The 24241-nt window shown below is 40.8% G+C and overlaps 1 protein-coding gene across 8 annotated transcripts in view; it reads right to left on the bottom strand.

The window, feature by feature from the left end:
• Nucleotides 1–24241, bottom strand: part of Odad2 (outer dynein arm docking complex subunit 2) — a 170733-nt gene that overhangs the window by 111191 nt on the left and 35301 nt on the right. For 6 of the 8 annotated variants that reach the window (XM_076939670.1, XM_076939666.1, XM_076939664.1 and 3 more), the window contains 6 exons: nucleotides 12288–12434; nucleotides 11711–11920; nucleotides 6899–7141; nucleotides 6357–6467; nucleotides 5091–5245; nucleotides 1717–1959 (listed from right to left, as the gene is read on the bottom strand). In XM_076939670.1, the coding sequence (XP_076795785.1) occupies nucleotides 1717–1959; nucleotides 5091–5245; nucleotides 6357–6467; nucleotides 6899–7141; nucleotides 11711–11920; nucleotides 12288–12434 (1109 nt within the window). The remainder of the gene's footprint in view (nucleotides 1–1716; nucleotides 1960–5090; nucleotides 5246–6356; nucleotides 6468–6898; nucleotides 7142–11710; nucleotides 11921–12287; nucleotides 12435–24241) is intronic. The other 2 variants (XM_076939668.1, XM_076939669.1) reach the window with 2 other exon arrangements.

Raw genomic sequence — 24241 nt, forward strand, 5'->3', positions numbered from 1 at the left:
GTGATGTGCTTGCTCAGGGAAGCAGGGAAAACTTATAGTATGAGAAATGGTCATGTGACAAGCAACAATAAGGCCCGAAACTGTCATGGAGATTTCTTTCTTATTTTGTTACAAATGTCTTGTAAAGGATTATATATTACCTCCCATCTCCTTTATCCCCTTCATTTCATAACACGAGCCTTGCTAACTTTATATACTTATATTTAAGTTCTGTTCACTTTACTTAAATAGTCATTAAATTCAATTATATTGAGAAGAAACAACTGCTACAGAACTCTGAAAATGATGGACACACTTCCAGTTGTTCATGGAGGGTGGAGAATCACACTGGACAAAAGCAACACCTCCTTACTGTATTCATCTACAACTTAAATATGGCTTACAGACACACATATTGGTACCAAACAAACAAGGAGTGAGCTTGTCATGCTGAAATTTATGTGTCAAGTTGGTCGGGCTTCAGTTCCCACATATTTGGCAAGTCTTATGCAACCTATTTCTATGAAAGATACTTTTTATGAGATTAACACTTAAGGTGGCAGGCTGGAAACAAATCACCCATCATCACACAGGTGGCTATCAACTAACCTTCTCAGAAAGAATTCTACCAGCACAGTGCTAGCCTGAATTTCTAGTCTGTAATCAAACCTCTATTAGATTTGAAACTCAAGCTTCCTCAGTTGCAGGAACCAACCCCTCACAGTAAACTTTTCTCTCATAGACAGGGAGGTAGGTAAATGCATACATCAATATGTGAATATAAGTAGGTAAGTATTATATATAAAGTATGTATAAAGAAAGATGTACAGCTGTCCTCTGGTTTCTACTTGGGCTTAGTTCCAGGATCTCCCACAAACATACAAGTATGCGGGTGCTGAAGTCCCTTTTATCCAGAGGCACAGCACCTGAATGTGCTCTGAGCACACCCACCAGTCTACATCCTATCACATCTAGATTTTGTATAATATTAGATAAATATACACACCATGTAAATTGATGTTGCACTATGGTTAGAACAACAAAGAAAAAGTTCATGTATGTTTAGTACCAATCATTTCTTTCCAAATATTTTTCAGTTCGCATTTAAATCTTATCCTTTTGAATATGCAATAATGTATTCAAGGATAAGGTCACAGTTTCACATGCTTGGTATTTCATTTGCTACTTTATAGGTGATGCAAATAAATTTTCTGGATTTGCCAGAAATAATAAATATGGTACTGCCAGGCGGTGGTGTCGCACGCCTTTAATCCCAGCACTTGGGAGGCAGAGGCAGGTGAATTTCTGAGTTCGAGGCCAGCCTGGTCTACAGAGTGAGTTCCAGGACAGCCAGGGCATTACAGAGAAACCCTGTCTCGAAAAACAAGACAAACAAAAAATAAATAAATATGGTACTATATAGATGGAAAAATAATTGCTCTCTAAAAGGCAGAGAAACTTTTTGGCGATTGCTTACAGTTTCCACATAGAGAAACTGATTATTTGCTTTTGGAAATTCTTACACCCTGAGCACAGGTTCACTTCTTTTTCAAGATGATGGGCTGGCTAGGCGACTCATGAATATTCATGTGGCAAGTCATGCATATTCATGTAGTACCACAGTATTCATCATATGTGCACATAAATTCTAAGTGATGTAACAGACAATTTTATGATCATCCAGATATTCCTCGTAACACTCGGAGGTTAAATCTCCCTGTCTCCAGAGCCACTTACGCCATACTTTCTGGTTCTAATGCGCATGCACCCACAGCTTTTGTGACGTTCACAAGAAGTGCTTGGTTTATTCCAACCAGGAGGTTCACGAGAGGTTGAATGCCACCACACTTCCGGACTAGGACTCGGTTTTCATATTCTTGACAGCATTCTCCCAAGGCCCCAACCACATTCACGAGCACTTCTTCGGGCTGATCAGTTAAAAGTCCTACCAGTGTTTCAATGGCTTTGTATTCTCGAAACCTAAGTACAGGAAAAGGAGGCTGTTTATAGTCTAAAGTTAGCAGCAAAGATACTCAGAAAAGTAAAAGCCATACTAAATAGTTACTTATATTAATTTAGCCATCTACTATATTTTCAGTGCTCATTTGACCCACATAACAAACTTACTGAGTAGACCCCATTTAACCTTCATCATCACACTGCTGATCTGAAGCTTGTTAAGTAGTAAGGCTGGCACCCACACCTAGCTACCTGCAACCTACCTCTGTTCTTGATCACGACATTAGATAGCCTCTGAGACAGCTTTTGTCATATATGAATCTTAGCATCTGTGAATCCATTTTAACTTTTTTCTCACATAGATTAATTTACATAAAACATATTAAACATGAAATATATATACATATGTGTGTATATATGTATATATCGAGAGAGAGAGAGAGAGAAAGAGAGAGAGAGATGTACATAGCATCACTGTGTTTCAAAATGAGCAGTAAATCTACTGCAACTCAGATTTCAGAAATGATCTGCTCTGATCTATGGAAACCAGTCATCTCAATCCACCATTCAGACTCAAGGACAGAAACCATGTGATCATCTCATTAGGTGCAGAAAAGGCTAGCATCCCTTCTTCATAAAAGTCCTAGAGGATCTAGAACATATCTAAACAAATGCAACAGTGTGCTATGACAGCCAATAGCATGCTAAATGGAGAATAGCTCAAAACAGGGAACTAAGATGAGGAACAACACAAGGAAGTCCATGTGGTTCTAAAGAGGAAGTTAAGAGGAGATGAAATTAACTAGGCCCAAATCCCATGACTGTCTAGGTCATAGGCACTAGGTAAGAACCAATGAGTATTATTCTGCTAAACAGACATGGTCTTAAACTGTACTCTTAAGTCCTAATCTTTATACCCATAGATCAGTGCATCTCTAAATATCATCCAAAAAGTTTCTTTTGCAATAAATGTTGATTAAACAGAGACCCACCACAGGCCAGTAAGCACAGAACAAGTTATTGTGGAGTACTCAGGTCTAAATTAACGCCCCCTCAAGTCTCAGATATCATCATGAAAGAGAGGTCAGCAATACCATAAGAAACAGAAGGAGTAGATAACTAGTGTTTAACAGTATTTCCTGGATATAACATGTGGGTTGTATGCACAAACTCACATGGCTTGGGACTTTGTGCACAAGACTTGGATACAATCAAACCAGTCATGGACAGGAAAGAGGATCATGAAATCCCAACCCAATATAAGGAGCTACTGGCAATTGATGTTTACTGGGAGAGGAAAAATCAGTTCTCTTCAGGGATGTAGTTCTAAAAGTTCTATGAATACTCAGTAAATGGTCTTGTACTCATGCACAGTCAGGCATCACTAAATGGATTGATTCAGTGTATTATATAGAATAAAGAGAGCACATGAAGTTGGGAGGAGAAAGAGGAGGAGAAAGAAGAAATTGCAAAGGTAAGAAAATGGGTGGATTATTTGATCTAAACACGTTATATACATGTATAAATATTAAATAAAATATTTTAATCGGTCTTCTCAGAGTACTTCATTATTAATCCCTAGTATGTTTTAGAATCTATCTTCAAGTAATTTTACTTTGATGTTTTTCAGTGTACATTTAGATCAAATGAAGCATGTATAAAAACCTATACATGAGAATTTCTGTTTTTATATGTAACATTTTTTCTCATTTCTAATTAACTTCATCAGTGATTATATATTAAGATATAGATGTATTTTATTGCTGCCATTAATAGAGTTTGCATTAGTGGAGGTTATATTTAATCTATTGCTAATTCCATCAAATACTCTTAAGCAAGCCTATTTTCTGTTAGGACAAGCAAATTTCTAAAAGGAAAATACCAAATAGAAAAAGAAAAAGGTTTCTCAAAATAGTCATGAAAAGTTTTAATTGTAAAATGACCCAGAGATAGGCTTAACAATCAAAATGAATAAAAATTATAAGTATTCTGTAATTTGTTTTTAAAAATGTAGAACTATAAGGGCCAAGAATGTAGCTCGGTGGTAGACTGCTTGCTTTTCAAGCCTAAGGTGTTGTAGAGGTGTCGATCCTAACATCCCAAACCTTTACAAATACATAATAAAATAAACTCATAACTCTTTAAGAGTGGTTAGTTAAGAGTCATTAGTGCCCATTCAGCTGACTCATTTATCTTTTACAAATGGAAACTAGTGGAGGAAATATGACTCAGCAGTTAACAATGCTTGCTGTGCAATTGTAAGATCAGAGTTTACATGCAAAAACACACACAAAGTTGGGTAAGTGGTATCCATCAGCAGCCTTAGCTCCAAGTAGGGATTACCAGCTTCCAGTCAAGCTTTAAAAAAAAAAAAAAGTCAGCCCAGGCTCAGGGAGAGGCCCTGACCCAAAGGAATAGGTAAGGGTGATAAATGAAATGCCTAACTCCTTCTGGTCTCAGAGTCACACACTTGCATACACGTCTGCACATACACTTGCACACACATCTGCACACACCTGCACACATCTGTACACACTTGCATGCACATCTGCACATACACCTACACATACACTTGCATGCGCATTTGCATACAGTTGCACACATCTGCTTACACACCTGCACATATGCTTACACACACATCTGTATACACACCCACAATAATACACGTGACACACACAAATAATTTTTAAAAAATGTATCTCTAGGAGGACTACTCTTTTCTGAAGGAAAATGGAGAAGTGGATCTGAGGGAAATGGGAGGGGGGATTAGGAAGAATGGAGGAAGGAAAACTGTGGGCAGGGTGTATGGTATGAGAGAAGACTAAATAAAAGTAATAACTAAGAAGAATGTGTAGGCTACTTCTATTTGCAAAGACTTCATTACTTTGATAGAGAACATAAGATTTTTAAATGTATGTATTTTTTTATATGTGGAGTGGCCTATTCACACAGAAAGATCATGCCAACCCATGTTAAACATAAAATTTCTGGGTAGTAGGATGAGGAGATTTTTCCTAATACTCTTTCCATTCTACCTTTTAATCCACATTAATGATGTACATTATTGATTATAGTCAAAGACAACCCCTTATAAATACCACTTGATTATATTTTATTATAAAATACTATGAAATATCAAATGCCTTACTTACTTAATCACATTCTCTTTGCTGATGGAGCATTTCCAGATTGCCCCAGTAACAGCAGCTAATCTTTCTTTATTGTCTGTATTATTGAGTAGACTGGCCAGGGGTTTAAGTCCTCCATGCAGTCTAACCAGGTCTCGGGTTTCCTCATCTTCAGCACACTGCACAAAAATCAAACCACAGGTTGTCAGAGATCAAGGCATTCAGCATTCAGCGCTGGCCACCGAGGCTCATCCATGAGAGTTCTCCAATGCAAGTTGCTTCTGCTACATAACAGCCTGCATCGGAGTTGCAGGGAACCCAGTGGGATTTCCAAGAGCTTGTGTCACAGACTGACAGCTGGAGTCTGCTTCTCTGCTTCTCCTGCAGAAGGGTAGCCAGGCCCTTTGCACATTGGGCTGGAATGGAGGGAGAGAAGCTTAGCCTAGTGGGTAGATGCAGGCAGGATCTTGGTTAGTGATGAGTGCTCAGACAAAGAACACACACCCTTGGAGACAGCTCCAGAGAGTTGGTTCAGTTGAATGGGGTAGGGGAGGGGGAGAGAAAGGAGTATTTATGCCCCTGGGAAGGTATCCAGGGTCTCTGGAACAAGGTTTGTGTGGCTATGTACAGATGGCCAGGACAGGGGTTTTGGAAGATGCCTCATCTGCATACTCAGGGGCTATGGGGGGGGGGGCATTTAAGGCCAGTCAAGGAGTGAGGCCTGATAATTATCAGGGTAATAAATTCTTACTAGGGTTGATGGTGAGGCAGCTGCCTTCATGGCACTGTGTGTGTGTGTGTGTGTGTGTGTGTGTGTGTGTGTGTGTGTGTGTGTGTGTGTGTGAAAATCAGTATTATCTATCCCTAATATATGTTTATCTATACTCTCTCAAAATCCAAACTTTTAAGCCCTAATTCCAGTGCCTTGGATTTTGAATGTGGGGGGACAAGGTAAAAGTGAGAGAGAGAATAGTTACCCTTATCTGGTTCTCTCTCTCTCTCTCTCTCTCTCTCTCTCTCTCTCTCTCTCTGTCTCCTTCCTGTTCTACACTGACAAAAACAGCCTCTACCACATTCCCCGGCACTGTGAACTGGGCTGCTCTACAATCACTACATCACCAAAATGGTCTGTAACAAGGAGCTCAATCCATCTTTCCTCTCCCTTTTCTACCAGGTATTTGAGACACAGTACAAAAAGGAACACAGCTCCCAGAGGAGGGGACCACATGTTTAGAAACGCTGCCTTTAACTACAGGAACAAGGCGATCCACCGTAGAGAGCCAGCCCCACCTGGTAGATGGCCATGGCACAATGCTCCTGGAGCTGCTCATTCTCGCTATTCAGATTCTTCACGAGGTTCTCTATGATCCTCTCTGCCTTGATGGCAGCTCGGTAATTTTCCTAGAAGATAAAAACATAAATATTTATGAATGTATAATGTAACTATAATCATGGACATTTATGAAGGACCGCACTGAACAAACTGCTCAAACACCAAATCCGAGCATTCCATATCTGTCCAATGATAGAAGACCTACCCAACACTGGGAACAACATGTCACAAGTTCTGATTCAGTTAGTGGATTATTAATTTGATTTTCATTCTCTCTTTTTAAAAAAGACATTTGGGGAAATGGTTCCTGAACTTTCATGACAAACTTGAAGATTATTTTGTTAACTAAAGAAAGAAAAAGTGGGCTGACCGGAGGATTCGGTGCTTAGCCAACAAGGATGAGCACAGAGTTCCAAGTACCAGTGCCCAATTAAACACCAGGATGGAAGGAAAGAAAGAGGGAAAGGAGGGCAAACAAAACCCAGAATGGCTTGGGCACCTCTGATGCACACTCTTGCAATGTCCCAACCACTGGAATAAGCATGTTTTCATGGGATGTCTTCAGTAGCCGAGCCAACAAGGGGATGCCTCCAGCTTTGCGAATGGCTTCCTTGTTCGAGTGACTCTTACTGCAGCTCCAGAGTGCCAACGCCCCACATCGAGCCACTTCTACATCCCTGGTTTCATACAGGCTTGGCTGAGTCGGCTCTGTTGAATTCTGTCCACAGTCCAATAGAGCAACCTAGGAAAATAGATGTATATAATATATATAACCTCCATTTTTAGTTTTTATTATTTGAGGCCATTTATGTGTGTGTTGTATGTGTGTGCATGTGTATACCTGTATGGACATGTGCATACCAAGACATATATGTGCAGGTCAATGGACAACTTGCAGGAACCAGTTATTTCCTTCCATTACATGTCCTAAAGATTGAACTCAGGGTATCAGGCTTGGCAGCCTTGACCCACCAAGCCATCCCACCTGCCCAAACACAGAAGTCTTTAAAGTAGCAGTGAATCCAGTCTCCATAATTAACTCATCCTACCATAACTAACTCGGTCACGAGTAAGCCTATTTTAAATAGTATGTTTAAAGTATATGCAGTGGTGCAGTGGAAACAAGGAAACAAAACATTCATCCCATACTACTTTCCTCTGGGCTCTCATACTTTCTTTCTTTGAGAAAATACCAAGATAGTAATTTTTGGTACAGCACTAGAATTTATATTTATTATTTGTAAATCAGGGATAATGGTGCATACCTATAATCTCAGCACTCAGAAGTCAAAGGCAGGATTGAGAATCTAAGATTAATCTGGGCTAAGAAGTTTGAAGCTAGCCTAGACTGTAGGACAAAACCTCTCTACAAGCAATAATACCATACCACCACCACCATCACCACTACCATCACTACCACCATCACCACCACCATCACCACCACCACTGTAAACCACACTATCACTGCCAGTATTTCAGAAACCCAAGCTCTCCAAAGCCAGTAAGGTTTTACAAAGCAAGTTCAATGGCTTATGCCTCTGAAAACCATGGAAGAGAGGGCACAGCTATGTACACATGATAGCAGAACCCATTAAACTAAATTGCCAGTGTGTTCCTTTCTTGCTTTTTAATGATCAAATCACTGAAGACGTTAAAGCAAAGCAATTTACTAAAGGCACATAGCAGTAGGTCAGGGTGCCCTGTGGAGGAACTAAAGCCAGGCTTCCTCAAAGGGTGCTATCTGTCCTTCTTTGGGCTCACTATCTATCTTAGGGTGTAGAGATCACTGTTATATCTACTCTCTCTTCTTACTCGCTAGCCAAACCCCATGATTGTTCACACATAGTCACAAACGCCCGTGCCAAATTTAGGAGGGAATACCCACACCCAAACAGACCTTCATCTCAATTCTAAATCCTTAGTTTAGTTACGGCTCAAAGGACAATGGAGTACAGGGTGGGAAGACAACAAATATAGACACGGCTATCAGCTGTGAACTACTAGAGAGATCACATGCAGAAAGAGAATTTTAAGATGGTGGGGTTGCCCACAGGGCAGATAGCCCTACAAGGTCTCCCTGTGACCGTTATTCTCATTATCCCTCTAAAGGTCAGACTTCAAACTTCTTAACTCCCCAAACTCTGTGGATGCAGCTCCATGGTGAGCCCCACACCCTTCTGTCTTCATCTCTACTCCAGCCATCTTACCATGGCTTCAGCCACATAAAACCAGGAGCAACTTTGCCTCATCTTCCTGAAATGCCTTTCCTGGTGTCTGTCTACCAAACACCTTCCACAGGCCATAAAAGAACACCTCCCTCCAGCCCTGCCCGACTTTCCCCTTCTGGAACAACTGACTGCCCCCCACTCCTTTATTTCTCCACCATTCCCAGGACTGGCTGGCTTCAGTTGGATGCCTAATATGTACACAATACTTTAGAGAACTGTGTTCTTCCTGTCTGACACTCACCACTACTCAGCTGTGGCATCCTCATGCTAGAGATGTTTATTTATTTCTGTCTGTACCCCATACACACTGCCACATTCTCAACCCAAGATCTCAAAGAAGGCATACAATACTGACTCCTCCTATCCCTAATTTGCTTGCTATTTCAAATCACAATAAAATGAGCACCATTATCTTATTAGGTTAGTGCAATTGCATAAATACTAGGTTCACAAATGTAATGTGAGATTCAAAGGCCTTTATATTGCACTTCCTTTTTTATTCTTATAATTTATGGGAGTTATTTTTATAAACGGCTGTATCAGTCTATCTCATAATTTAATACTTATAGTAATTATTGATGTTCAAAATTCAAATATGTGTATGTTTGATGGGTGGTGTGTGTGATATGTGGTGTGTGTGGTGTGTGGTATGTGGTGTGTGTGTGTGTGTGTGTGTTCATCTGTAACTGTAGGCATGGGTGTGATTTGATGCATTTTTGGAGGCCAGAGGATAATCTCTTGTCAGTTCTCACTTCTGTCTTGTTCAAGACAGGGTTTCTTGTGTCCTGCAGTGTGGAGCAACTGGCTGGTCTGAGAGCTTCTGGGGGATTTTCCTCTCTTCATATCTGATCTCACCATATGAGTGCCAGGACGACAGATACACGTGATCCCATCCAGCTTAACACAGGTGCTGAGATCAGCACTACATTTACTTTTTAAAGTTTTAATTATAATCCATTTCTTCTCCTACCTTCCCATCTCTCTTTCTTTCTCTTCCTCTCCCCCCACCTTCCTCTGTGTGTGTTGGTGCATGTGTGAAGGTCAGAGAAGAACATGTGAGAGTTGATGCTTCCCCTCCACCATGTGTGTTCCAGGATTAAATCCAGGTTGCCAGGTTGCTGACAAGCACTCCTACCCACTTAGCTATCACTCTGTCCCCTGCACTTATTTTTCTAAGGTCTTTGATGAAGGGACAAGAGTTCGAGCACAGGCTTTTCCTTTTGATGGTAGTTACTGAAATAATATTTTTTTTCTGATGACTAAGGTAAGTCTTATACACAGAAAACAAGTTGAAAAATGTAACAGAAAATTCATGTTTTTCTTCATTTCTACAGCTTTCCCCCTGAAAACTCAGCAGTCACTCCAAGATGCCCCTGTGACTAACTCTTTGCATACATTCTTAGTGTACATTTCTAATTGTGTATATAGATTTCTGTGTGGTGGGTAGTTCTTTAAATTTTGGTATCATAAATACCAATAATTTGATCCTGTTAAGATTTGGTATACTATTAAACAATATATATTCCACTTTTGCTATCAATCTTCTAAAAACACAGTGCTGCTGCTGCTGAATACAGACACTTTTCAGATGCATACAACAAACATTAACTGAGTGAAAACCATTCACACCCAGTCTGCTTTCTGCTCAGTTTTCTGACAATACAGTTTGACTGTGCCCATGGAGAAGAGTCCTAATGTGAGTCGGCACATCAGAGGCTGGGGCTCCTGAGACCCCCTTGTACCACAAACCTCATCCTTTCTCCTTCTTCTCCCCTGTCTTCTGCCTGCTTTTATCCTCACCACACTTATACCTCCACAGAATCTCTCCATCATCCCAGGAGTTAAGCCCATGCTCTCTCCCACAGTGGACATCAATTTATCACTAAACTACAATGATGCCTTGGTATTAGCACCTTCTGCTTTCTCTGATCTTGCAGTGTATTCTAGCCGGTGTCATGGGTGACAATATTTTTTAAATTCTCTATTATTTGAAAATTGAGCTGTGGGATCAATATCACAGGGGACTTAGCAGACCTGAGGCTGGCTCCCAGTAATCTATAGAGGTGACCCTACTTGAGACTCTTAGAAGCAGAAATATAGGGGCAGGTGGGACTTACAGTGGAAAGAGGAGGACATTAACCCACTCATAAAGCCTTTGGCCCAAAATTTGTTCTGCCTACAAGATGTGCAGAGATAAAGATGGAGCAGAGATTGAGAGAATGGTCAACCAATGACTGGCCCAACTTTTAGGCCTATCCCATGGGGGAGAGCCAACCTTTTGACACTATTAATGATACTCTGATACGCTCAAAGACAGGAGCCTAGCATCACTGTCCTCTGAGAGGCTTCATCCAGCAGCTAATGGTGATAGATGGAAAGACTCATAGACAAACATTAGGCAGAGCTCAGGGAGTCTTGTGGAAGAGTGTAAGGGAGGATTCAGGGATCCATAGAGGTTAAGGACTCCACAAGAAGACCTACAAAGTCAACCTAAAAGGCATACAAAGCCCAGAAATCGAACCATCAACCAAAGAGCATGTATGGGCTGGAACTAGGCCCCCAAGACATATGTAGCAGATGTGCAACATGTGGGTCTCCTAACAAATGGAGTGGAGGCTGACTCTGACTCTGTTGCCTCCCTTTGGATCCCTTTCCCATAGCTGGACTGCCTGGTCTGGCCTCAGTGGGGGAAGATGCACCTTGTCCTCCTGCAGCTTGATGGGCCAGAAGGGGTTGGTAACCCACTGGGGGCTGTCCCTTCATAGAGAAGGGAAGAGGAGCAGGGGGGTGTGAAGGTGAGACTGGGAAGAGAGGAGGGAGGGAGCTGTGATCAAATTTAAAGTAAATTACTTAATTATTAATTAATTAATGGGGAAAAGAAATTGAGGTTTGAACATTATTTTATGGCCCTTACTAATGTAAATATATTTACATCATTTTTAAAGACATGTTACAAAAAAAAAAACAAAAGATTCTCAAGGCACACATCATGATGATTAGATGCACAGAGCATCAGATAAGACCAAAAGGAAGGGCTGTGTAGGTGTCTGCTTGTGTCTGAAGATGATAATGGTGGTACTCACCAGCTTCGTAATGCCTCCGTGCTGCCTCACTGCCCGCCGAGCTCTCTTGAACTTGGCGACATTTGCTATCGTCTCAGCTGACAAACACTTAAGACTCTTGTGTGGAGAATCAAGTATATTTACCATAATTGGTAGGCCCCCAAGGTCAACAATATTACGTCTGATTTGAGGATTATGACTGATTTCCTTCAGGATTTTTAATGAACCAATCTAGGGGGGAAGTGACAGATGATTGAGAGTTTAATATATACCCAGTGCTATGCTTTTTAGAAAGTCTAAGCCTACCTAAGAGCCGACCCCAATTAAGGTTTTTTAAAGAAATAGTTTCCATCCTTGAAGATTACACACACCCTTTATACTTTTTCCTTCTTATATATGTAAACACTTCTCCTTCCAAAAGCACAAGCGACTAGAAGGAAGAGAGGGAAAGTAAATAAGGGGAAATTTTAAGTGCAGCTCCTGGATCATCAGCAGTGACAGTGAGTGACAATGAGGCAGACAGGTGTGGTAGATACCCAGAGCTTCCAAAAGAGCTGTGGGTGGATGGGACTTCTCGCCATCGTGACAAAACTCTTACCTTGCATTTGACTTCATCTGTATCAAGCAGATTTATTAAAACTTCAAGACCCCCAACGTCTCTAATTGCCAGCTGACAGGTCTCTTGAGCTAGGTTGAAATCCCTCATGGAACACAAGGCAATCACCGTTGCTGTCTGATTTCCCCCCTAGGAAGAAGACACAATGCCATATAAAGGTTAAATAAAGGCACATTCCCATACAGACAACTCTGCAAGCTAGGAAACAAGTCTCCCCACACATGGCACATAAAAAATTTTAAAGTTCTCTGAATGGGTTATAATTTGTTAAATAAATTATGGTGAACAAAAGCATGGAAAAGCCATCGTGAGCATCATAAAATGTAATTCCAATTAAGCACCGACATTTACAGGGGGTTCCTTTAAACAGCTGCGACAATGGGTGATATGAAAGCATTAAAGAGTCCAGGGGCACACCTTAACAGAGCAACTGAAGGACGGAAGTTGTATGTTGAGATGGTAAGTGGTAATCAAGAACTGGGAGTCTTGATTACTAAGACTGTGCATTTGGTCTTTGCTGAGTTTGCTGGCATATAATTCTTAAATCTTTGTAACCATCAATGCGATAAATGCCTTTTACATGCTAACAGATTGGCTGATCTCCTTTGTTTGGGGTCAAGATTCTAGCTGTCCTCAAGAGGATAAAAGTAACCATCAGGATTGGAAACTGCAGCTTTACCAGTTAGCCTTGGGAGGGGGAGCAGGCCTTGAGGTTAAGTTAGTCATTAATGGTAGTAGTAGTAATAATAATAATAATAATAATAATAATAATAATAATAATATAAAATCATCAGTCTCTATTAAAAAAATATCCCAAAGAACATGGTGTTCTTGGGGTGATAGGAGTATGCCCAGAAATGGCTGAGAAGCCCCAGACCAATATAGATCCTCATGGGCTTTGTAGCATTCTTTGTGATAGACCTGTGTGCTGATTAGTTTTTATGAAGTTTGTACAAAGTAGGCTCCTCTGGGAAGCAGAAACCTCAGTTGAAAAAATGCCCCCACAGAGTGGCCTATAGGCATGCCTGTGGTGCGTTTCTTGATTAATGATTGATGTGAAAGGGCCCAACCCACTCACCACCTGTGGTGCCTCTCCTGGGCAAGTGACCCTGGGTTATAGGAGGAGGCAGGGTGAGCAAGCCATGATGAAACAGCCAGTAAGCAGCACTCCTCCATGGCTTCTGCTCTAGTTCTTGCCTCCATGTTCCTGCTGTGAGTTCCTGCCTTGACTTCCCATCATTATAGACTGTAAGCTGTAAATCCTTTTCTCCCTGAGATGCTTTGGTCATGGTCTTTACTACAATAGAAAACAAGCTGAAACAACCAGGGAGCATGTTTTCCTGAGGCCTGTGAGCTATCCTAGAAGGTTCAACAAACTTGATGGCGGTGCTGTGAGAGCGCTGTTTATAACCAGAAAGAAGCAGGGGTCACAGCTGGCCTTATCATGGGCACAAGAAGCTTGAGGCCATCTTGGAGAGCCTCAATTGAGGCCACTCACAGTTACAGAAGAGGCAGTCTTCTGTAGGGTGGAGACCCTCATACTCTCTGAAGTCACAACAATCTTCTATGTTGACTTTCAGGGGACAGTAGAGGAGAAACACGTTTTTCCTTCACACATATATATTTTAAAAAAGTCTGATAAAGAAACTGGGGAGAGGGAAACCTCATGGACAATAGCAGAACAGTAGGACCTAAAGTAGGCACAGAGAGGGCTGTAATGAAAAGAATGTAATTCTGCAGGTCACTAAGACTAGAACACCTGAAATATGAATGAGGTAAAGATGACCTCGTCTCCACGAAGGGGTTAATGACACTGCAGAGTGGGCTAGTTAGCATGGATATGGCCTCTCTCCACTGGTGTCCTTTGACTAAAGGACACAGCAAGAAGGTCATTACCAGATGCCAATACCTGGTACTAGATGATGTCTTAGCCTCCAAAATGGTGAGGGATACATGTCTTTTCTTTAGTAAGTCCCAAAAATTGTGTCAAAGTGTCATGAAGCAGATTGACAGATGTAGAAAACATAAAATATAAATGTTGTATATTTACATTTGGAAGCATATTTATGAAACATTTTCTACTTGTCCATATTTTCACATATGGATATAAAAATTAGCAATCAAAGATACACGTTTAAGTAATGGATAGTACATAAAGGCTCCACAGAATAGAAACAGCAAATGGTAAGCTTTCTCTTCCTAACACACACATGTAATGCACTATTCTTCACTGTGAACTTACTACCACTTATTACTTTTACAAGACCCCAAGAGGGAATTATTTAATGGTGTATCTCAAAAGGTGAAAAGATAAAGATTTAGATTCCTGCTTTCCTATTTGTTCTAAGAAAATGCCCTGTGCTTCTTAAAGACTGACAGGTGGTGATGTCACTGCTGCAGGCCATTTTTCTTCCCTTGGGGTAATCCAGATCGGCCTTGTATAAAGAGCAATTCATGACCTACAGGTAAAGGATGTTTAACAGCGTCATGTCTCTTTCTTCTGTCAAGAAAAACGTAGCCACCATTTACCCACACCTGGCTGTAAAGTACAAATAATAAATCCTCTTCTCCTTATCATTGGGTTAGAAACTCCGGTATTTGTGGGTACAATACTCTGCTTTTCATCTAGAAAACAAAGGCAGAATAAAAGCGGTAACCACCAAGAGGAGTGTGCATGTCATCCAGCCCATCAGCAGGTAATGGAAACAAAATGACACAAAAAAGCGGGGAGGCAGCAGGAGATCCCAGGAGGGCACTGAAGGCTCCAGGACAGCTTCTTCTACTGGGGGTTTGGAAATTCAAGCCAAGAGCTGCAGGTGGGGTGAGGTCTTTGGGGACAGTTTGGACAGGTATGACCACAGGAGGGATGTTGACACGAGACAGGATCTGCAGCCTCTCTCACAACCAGGGACCCAGACTACACTGTTGGGATCTTTTGGTTGCACATAATCCAGATTTTTCTGAAGAACGGCCATTTTTCTTTTCTTTAAAAGTGGAATTTTCAGGTTCACACCTGAAAATTTTGTATTTTGTGTATTTTGTCCCATTCCCTCACTGTCTCCTAGCTTCTTCTCAGTTTTTGAGTTTTAGGTCACACTCACACTACAATTGGTGACATACAGAGTTTTAAAAGCCATTTATCATAGGAAGTACCCACGAGGTGCAATCTTATATTTTTCTAAATTCTCTATCTCCAGACCACTGTCAGAATCAAAGAAAAGATTCAGATTTATTGGTGTGAAGTTAGAGCCCTATAGAAAAAAAAAATCTGTAAATCAGCTTTGGGTTTTTTTTTTTTTTTTCTGAAAAATCTGGAAACATATTCATAGGCTTGGGAGATTTTTTTGATTTTTTTTTAGAACAGTTTTATATTAAGAAAAGTTAGTTTTTCCACATTTCAGGATTTCCTTCGACTCTTGTCACTGACCACACTCCCAGAAGGATTATAAATCTTTCAGAATGAATACCAGAAGATGGGGGCCAAAACAGCCGAGATAGAGAGCCACAAACGCTGGCTGTCGCCATTCTTCTAAATGCCACCTTTGTAAAGAACCTCAAGTGCTTCTCTGCGCCGTCCAGACCCCTGAACATCTGGCCCAGAAGAAGTCACACAGCTCTCTCTCCTTACAACTAAGCCTGCTGCAAACAATTAGTCGCTGATATGTATTTTCACATTTTATCACACACTTTTGCATCTGTGGAGTTTTAAAAGCTGGAGAAAACATAGTAAAACATATTTTTACTAGCTTCTGAAGGGTTTTCAGAAATGTATCCCATAAACTTTTCCATTTCTGAAATGAATGCAATTCTTTTGCTGGTTTGTCTCTGGCCCGGCTCCTGCTCAGGCGTCTCCAGCCTCTATTTCCTGCAGTTCAAATTTCTTTCTTCAACCAGAAGGTGTCTGTCCACTGTCACAATCAGGTTGCAACATGCAGAGCTAAAGTAAATACCATTCTCTTGTGCACCTTTTTAACCTCTCTTTGCATATATATATATATATATATATATATATATATATATATATAAAATTTTATTATAAGTACTATTTTTTTTTTATTTCTGATGGTAGGGATTGACAGGGCCACTCTCATACTAAACACATACTATAGCTACAATTTCAGCCCATGCTTCAGTGGGACTGATGGATGTTCCATCCTGGTCATGGGAAGTGCCAAGCAAGTCATGCTGGGTTTTCTCATGTATTAAAGGAATAAAGAAGAATTGCTTTTATTCCTTTATAATGAGCAAGCTGTTGTTGGTCTACAGTAAAATGTTGAGTGAGTTGATACTTTCTATAACATTTTTTGTGCATGTGTATGGATGTTCACATGTGTGTAGATAGAAGTGTGTGTGCATGCATGTGGAGATGTGTCGTCCAAAGTCTCCCTTCATCTTGCATATACTGAATCAAGGCCTCACACCTGGTTATGTTGGTTCACATACTCTGGCTTACCAGCTTGCTCTAGGGATCACCTGACTCCACCTCCCAGATACTGGGAGTTTAGATGGGTTTCCAAATTTGTCTGGCATTGACATAAATGCTATGAATCCTACCTCCTGGCCTCATGCTTTGATAGCAAGTTCTTCACCTCCACTGACCCATCACCCAGCTCAACATTTCTTTTTGGAATGGCAGAATGGAATAACGATATTTTTCTAAATAAAATCTTTGAAATAAGGAAATATTATACTATCTGTGGTACAGTGTAATGTTCCCACTCTCGGTGTTTGAGGAAGAAATAAACTTTTGCTGTGTTGAGATAGCTAATATTTTCAAGCTGCCTCATATGGTTTTGTAGTCTTTGATTGGCATGTTCACTATTTATCCAGCCTAATAACAGCACTAAATGCCAGGAAAGAAAACCATACATAATTCTGGCCTTCCTGGGATGTTAGGGGGTTAATGCAAGAGAAGGAACTTTACTTTCTAATGCCCACATGGATGAAAAAATTATTATAAAAGTTTGCAAGTAAAAAAAAATCACACATTAAAATTAAACAAACCCAGTGTCTACAAATCTCAGAGAACTTCTGTACAGTTATAATTAATGAAATTCTGTCTGAAAAGTACCACAAGGTAGGGATGTGGGCAGTACAGATGAACCTAGGCCATGCTCCCATAAAGGAAGAATGTCTAAACTGAAATCTAGGTGGACAGTAGGAGCTTTCCCTGGTAGCAGAGGAGTGGACTTGGTTTGATGTGGAAGATGACCTAGCTAAGAACTCTTACAGTTAATTTGGACTAGTACTGAGTGACAGTGTGGGGCACGGTGAGCCAAGAACCCACGTGGCCTAGAACAGCTCCTGTCCAGGGGCCAAGCTGAAAATTTTAATCTTTAATAATTTGAGACATGGTCTCCCCCTGTAGCCCAGGCTGTACTTCAACTCACTGGACAAAGATAGCCTTCAACTCCTGGTCCTCATGCATCTACTTCCTTAAGAGCGGGATGTGATGTGGCGACTATATGTCTAAATGGTATGTTCTTCCAGACCTGGATGGATTTTATAATCTTTACTTCAAGACTGGCCAACAGGAGCCAATGACATTTCTAAAAGATCACCCCAGCTGTGGGAGTTCCCAGCTGGAAGAGTTAAGTGTAGACGTGCAGAAACATCTGGCTTACTGCAAAGTTCCAAAGAAAAGAGGGAGACAAGAGTGGGAGGCTCAGGGGACCCAGCAAGGGACTGAGAAATGAGTCTGCTGTGGTTTTCTTTGTTCAGGAAAGGATACTGTAAGATCAGACTCCAGAGGGCAACACACAGGCAGGGTCCTCAGTGGCACCTATTGCCAGGGAGCCCTCAACCCAGTGAAACAGTGAGGAAAACAGGGGCAGGATCCCACCAAGAGGCCTCTCTTGTCCCATCCCCCACCACCTGCAATTAAGCAGCAGAGGGATACCTGCTAAAGCCCCAATATAGCCATCAAAGCACATGCAGCTGGCCCTAGACAGTCTCAGCATTTTTCCTCCAAACATACCACTCAGAAATCAGAAAAGTGAAGCCCTTTCAGTGTCTGCTCCTTAATGATGACAGAGGGCCAAGTGCCCAGCAGCGCTTGGAGACATTGCCCAGGGTCAGAAATAGCAAAAGGTATTCAAGAAACTGTCAAATGACCAAGTGAGTCAAAGCAGTAAAAGTCCCTCGCTTGGCCTTCTGTTTATTTGCAAATCTATTTTATGCTGATGAGTCAGCACTCATAAACCTAAGACTGGACAGAACCCCAAGGAAATAGAGAAAATAGTGTTTATTTTTCTTAAAGGAAAAAGAAAAGTGTGTGTGTGTGTGTGTGTGTGTAATGAAGCTACCATTGCAGAAGCTTACTAAAACTTTTACTTACAATGGGTAAACAGCAATGCAAGGATTCTACATTTATTGCTTTAAAATAGCTGTGGGACACATTTATGGAAATTGACAATTTGACATATTACTGACTACAACATCAAAAAAAAAAAAAACCTGTAGCAAATGTAATTGCTTTCCTAAAAAGTTATAAGAGAATGAACTCAATAATTACATTTACTAGAATAATTCAGTAAAGCAGCTATACGCAAGAATAACATTGAAAATGAATGATTCTGAGCTCATATCCCCAGCATAGTAAACCAAAATGAGTAATATGAAAATAATCCCCACACTGATATTAATAACAGCAAAATATCTATGAATAAATCTCACAAGAAATGTCTCCTTGTATAGGGAGGGGAAAGCTAGAGAACATAGTAAGATACAAAAATGACAAAGTAGAGGGTCAAGTGAGGTGACTCAGTGTTATTAAAATTGTAATTCACTCAACAGTAAGTCACAAATTCATGTAAATCAACCAAAATCTTAAATAACAATTTTTTCCTTTTAACATGACTTCTAACTCAATATAAAGATGATATGAAGCCAGTCCTTGTGGCAAATCCTGGCAATCCTTGAACTCTGGAGGCTGAGACAGGGGGATCATGGATTTGAAACCAATCTGACCTATACAATATGATCTCACGGCAAAACAACAACAAAAATATCAGAAATGGAAATACACAAAACTTAGTGTTTAAATATTTAAGACAAGCAAATGCTAAAACACATCAAAGCTGTACAGTATGGAAGTAACCCAGCAACAGCCAAGTAAAGCAGACATAACTCCCTTTGAGAATGACTACAGTGTCTATAGTGTTGGCACATGGCCACAGGGGTGGCAGAGTGGATGAGCCAATAGTCTGTGTGGACAAATACAGTAGGAAAAAGTTAAAAGTTGAAAAAACTATGTTTCTCATACTTGTCTGGGCATGTTTCTTCAGGTCTAAAAAATTGTCTTGTGTTCTGCTGACAGTGTTTTCTATGCCTCAGTGACAATATTCTGTGCAGAGGCAGGAGGATGGCTACAAGGAATCAGTATTTTCTGTACATGGAAGGGCAGCTGCATGTATGGACTCACAGCAGTTGTGACAATATGCACAAAACCTACACGAGCTCAAGTCGCATAAAACACCAGCCTGGAGAGGGGACAGTGGCAGGAAGCACCTCTCCCAGCTAAGGAGCTGGGGCAACTGATTGGTGCTGGGAGAAGAATTCCATTTTCTTTAAGAGGTTGGTGAGTTGGCCATGCCTCAAGTGAAAGGCCACACATCAAGAATATATGAGCAGTACAAACTGTACTTGATGGGTCTAAAAAATGTAAAGGACCATGAGGTTGGTGGGTAAATAGGAGGGGCTGGATTTGTAGGGGTTGGTAATGGAAAGGGACATGAGACTGCATAAACAGGAGGGGACTGTTCTGTAGGGGCTTGGTAGAAGAATGAATATGATCAAAAGACATTGTATGGAATTCTCGAGGAGAATAAAACTGGGAAAACAAAGGTTAGTGACAAAAGAAAAATAAAGCAAAATAAAGTTTGAATGCACACACAAATGTCTAGCAGAAGTAAAAATATTCCTGTCATCTTTGAATATTGGCCTTGGAAAGCCTTCCTAGCTTCTAGTACACACAACCCATGGGCCACAGAGAACAGACTAGATGCTTGTTAATGAACTAAGCAGTAGATAAGATGCCTTGTGATACATTGACAGAAAATGCCAGCAGTCAGTAGAGTAGCCAAAGGGTTAACTGTATCATCAAGAATAAAGCAGCACACAGAACAAAGGGTGAAGGTATGACACAATGTGGTATGACAAATGACAGCAATTGGCAACCTTCTTATGGGTCGGCAATGTGCAAGTCCAAAGACAACTGGCTGAAACAAAAAAAAAAAAAAAAAACCAGAAAATTCATGAGAACTTGTAGCAATAGATTTTAACTCCTGATGAAGGACTTCATTGTCCTGGGCATATTTTTAAAGACTGTCAGTATCCTGACCCCATCTCAGACCAATTCAGGCAAATCCACATGATCAACCCCTAGGCCTCCTGGCTACTGTGTGTTGGTTTTCATTTTAACACCGCTGGATGGTTTAATTCTGCATGAAGAGTAGAAAACATTAGTTACATTATAAAATGCTGACATAGGCTTACTGCAAGGAGCTAACAGATTGTCGTTTCTGTAAACTGAACCTAATTTCATCATCAGTTCCCATTAGAAGAAAAATAGTTAAGCCTTCTCATACTTTAGGGGCATTTCTTCCCTTCCTTACCTTCTTAAAATAACTTTATTGGCTCTGGGGAGGTGGCTTTGTCAGTGAAGTACCTTTTGCACAAACACAAGGACCTGAACCTGGCCCAGAACCCATAGAAAAAGCATGTGTGGAGCCTGTAACCTCCACACTGGGACCAGGGGGAGACAATGGGAACCCTGGAACTCATTGGCTAGCAAGTCTACTGAAATCAGTGAGCTTCCGGGTGAAAGAGAGACCCTGTCTCTCTCTCTCACACACACACACACACACACACACACACACAAAGAATGGGAAGACAAACAACTGTTGACTTCTGGCCCTGCACACATGCACACCTTCACACATACATGTGCACACACCATTATGAACACATTGATGTCACATGTCCACTCATAAAAATAAAACTTTTGGGGTATAACTTGATATGCGAACATTTGCACATATTTAATATACACAACTTGATGATTTATGTGGGTGCCGGGGGTAGGTTCTAGGAATCCAATCTTGGATTTTCATACTTGTGAGACAAGTACTTTATCCACTGATTGATCTCCCTTGCCCAGGCCCCTTGAATTTTTTGAGTGCAGGAATAGTGTACAGATTCCTTTTAAAGAGAGTATCTCAATTTCTTTTCTGCAGCTGCCATAAGCTACCCTAATAAAAGTAATTTTAGGATAAAAGTAATTTAGGATCCATTCAAATGGTACAGACTACAAGGTGGCAGCTTGAAGCAGCTGGTCACATCACACCTGCAATCAGAAGACAATGTATGTGCTCAGCTCACTTTTGCCTTCATCAGTCCAGAGTCCCAGTCTAGAGAATGGAGCAAGCAACAAGGAATCGCCCCCTTTTAGTTCACCTAATCAATATCATCCTCCAAAGGCATGCTCAGAGGCCTGCTCCCCAGCCCCCCAGTGATTCCAAATCTCATTAATTTGACAGTTGAGTTTAACCACCATACAGTATCTACCTTTATAGTACAGGTTGGTCCCTTGAGCTTGTAATGTAACTCACGCTCACTTTGAACTCAGTCTCTGCCTGAGCATTCTGAGTGTTGGTATTATAGGTGTGCATCGGTATACATGACAGAAAGTTATTCACATTTTATTTAAGTGAGCACTTATAACACATTAAACAACTCCACATTAGAGCTACTAGGAATTTGTCTTCTCTATTCATTCCCACACTGTCTTTTAAAGAATTCATCCCACAGAAATAGTGCATGTATCTAAAGGATGCATTTAGATAGTTGAAGTATAACCAGAGTAAAAATCAGACATTACCACTATGGAAACTGCTGAACAAATTAGTGCCTGTCTACAATTAAACATATAGTAATTAAGGGCCAAACCAAAGCACAATGTTAAATATGAAAAGAAAACTGTAAGCTGAACATGATGGTTGTTTCGCACCTATAATGGCAGCACTCAAAAGACTGAGGCAGCGGCATTGCTATTAGTTCACAGATGGCACAAGCTAATGTTGAGTTTCAAGTCACCCTGGTCTAATGAGTAAGATCTGGTCTCAAAAAGCAAATAGTAATAATAATGATAATAATAATAATAATAATGCATGACTTTATTCATACAAATTATAAAATATCTGTAAAGAAGCCTTCATTTACCCAGCTTAAATTTTCATAGTGAACTTGCACTAATTTACCATTTCTATAATTCTTAAGAGCTTAAACCAAAGAGGGAATGTGTGTGTGTGTGTGTGTGTGTGTGTGTGTGCGCGTGTGTATATGTATATGCATATGTATATAACCTACATGTGCTGCTGTGGTTCTGAGTGCTGCAGAAACATTGGCAGGCCACAGCAGACAACCACACAGACCCAAGGCTGGGAAAGGAGCTGCAGCCTTGCTAGCTAGCACAAATCTCAAACACTAAACCAGGAAGGGACTCAACGCTCCTATTCTCCTGCAAATACACAGTATCTACTAATGGTTATGACAGATCTATTTATACACAGATGTAAGTGTATATATTGTAGAAGTATCTGTAACATGAAGGTGCTGGAGACGCCAGAGCCTGGAGCATCCTAAGCAGCATGCTCAAACACCTGTAGGATTTTAGTGTGTGTGTGTGTGTGTGTGTGTGCGCGCGTGTGTGTGCGGTGCATGTGTGCGTGCGTGTGTGTCATTTTGATCATGGTTTTTGAGATGGGGTCTTGCCATGTTGTCCTCTCTGCCCTCTAGTCCCTGGAACAGAGTGAGTCCCTGACGCTATAAGCATATGGCCCTGTGCCCAGTTGAAGATTTTTCACATTGCCACTTTTAGTAGTTTGGTTGATGTGGTGATATGACGATTATTCCCAGTGGTTTCTGGTGGTTCTGAGTCAGTAGCTCTGCATTACAAAGATCACCTCATTATTCTGCTTTCCCCCCCCCCCACATTTATGACAGACAAAAGGGCAAGGAGGGATGAAACCTTGAAAACTGAAAATGTTACTGTTCATTCATGTGGAATGCAGATTCACCGTTGGGGAAGCATTTGCTCCTGCCTTTACCAAATCTTTTGTGAACAAAACAAAACAAAACAAACAACAAAACCACAAAAAAACTCTGAGTCCTGGTGACATCATTTTGAACTCTAGGCCTCAGGGAGTGGAAGAATAGAATTGACTCCAGCCGGTTGTCCTTTGACCTCTATATTTACACTGTGTTTCTTGCATGCATGTTTACACACGTGTGCACACACACACAGTAATCAATTACATAAAAATTGCAATGAGGCAGATTCTGTTTTTGGACAACATGAGCTTACAGATAATGCACATTTCATGTAGCCCCAAAACTTGTTTTTATGAAAACATAAATGTGAACTACCATGTAAAATTTTCATAGATAATAAGATTTAAGCATAATCGCTGACAGGTAACAGGGGAGGAGAGTGTGTGTGCATGTCGGCAGCTGGCATGGAAATTTTTTAAATCAGTGTCTCTCACTGAACGCAAAGCTCACTCTTTTGTCAGGAATGATTGCCAGTGACTCTCCTGGACTCACCTGTCTCTACTTATCCCCTAGTAGTGAGAGTACAGCACTATGACACTATAACCAGCTAGACACTCAAACTCAGATCCTCATGTTTGCATGGCAAACATAGTCACTGAGCTATCTCCCCAGACTCTCCAACAGACAACTTAAAGACACATAAGACTTTCTACTCATGTTGTCTCTGGGTACTGATTTTTTTTTAAATGTAACCCACATGGGTGAGATATCTTAAAAATATTACTCTGGACAACAACGGTCTTCTAGCAGCTATAGTTTTCTGGGTACATGAATAGTCACCCATGGCTTTTCATTTTCAAATGGCCCCTTTTAACTGTACCACC

Source organism: Arvicanthis niloticus, chromosome 8, assembly GCF_011762505.2.
Source record: "Arvicanthis niloticus isolate mArvNil1 chromosome 8, mArvNil1.pat.X, whole genome shotgun sequence".
In the NCBI taxonomy this organism is placed as follows: Eukaryota; Metazoa; Chordata; class Mammalia; order Rodentia; family Muridae; genus Arvicanthis; species Arvicanthis niloticus.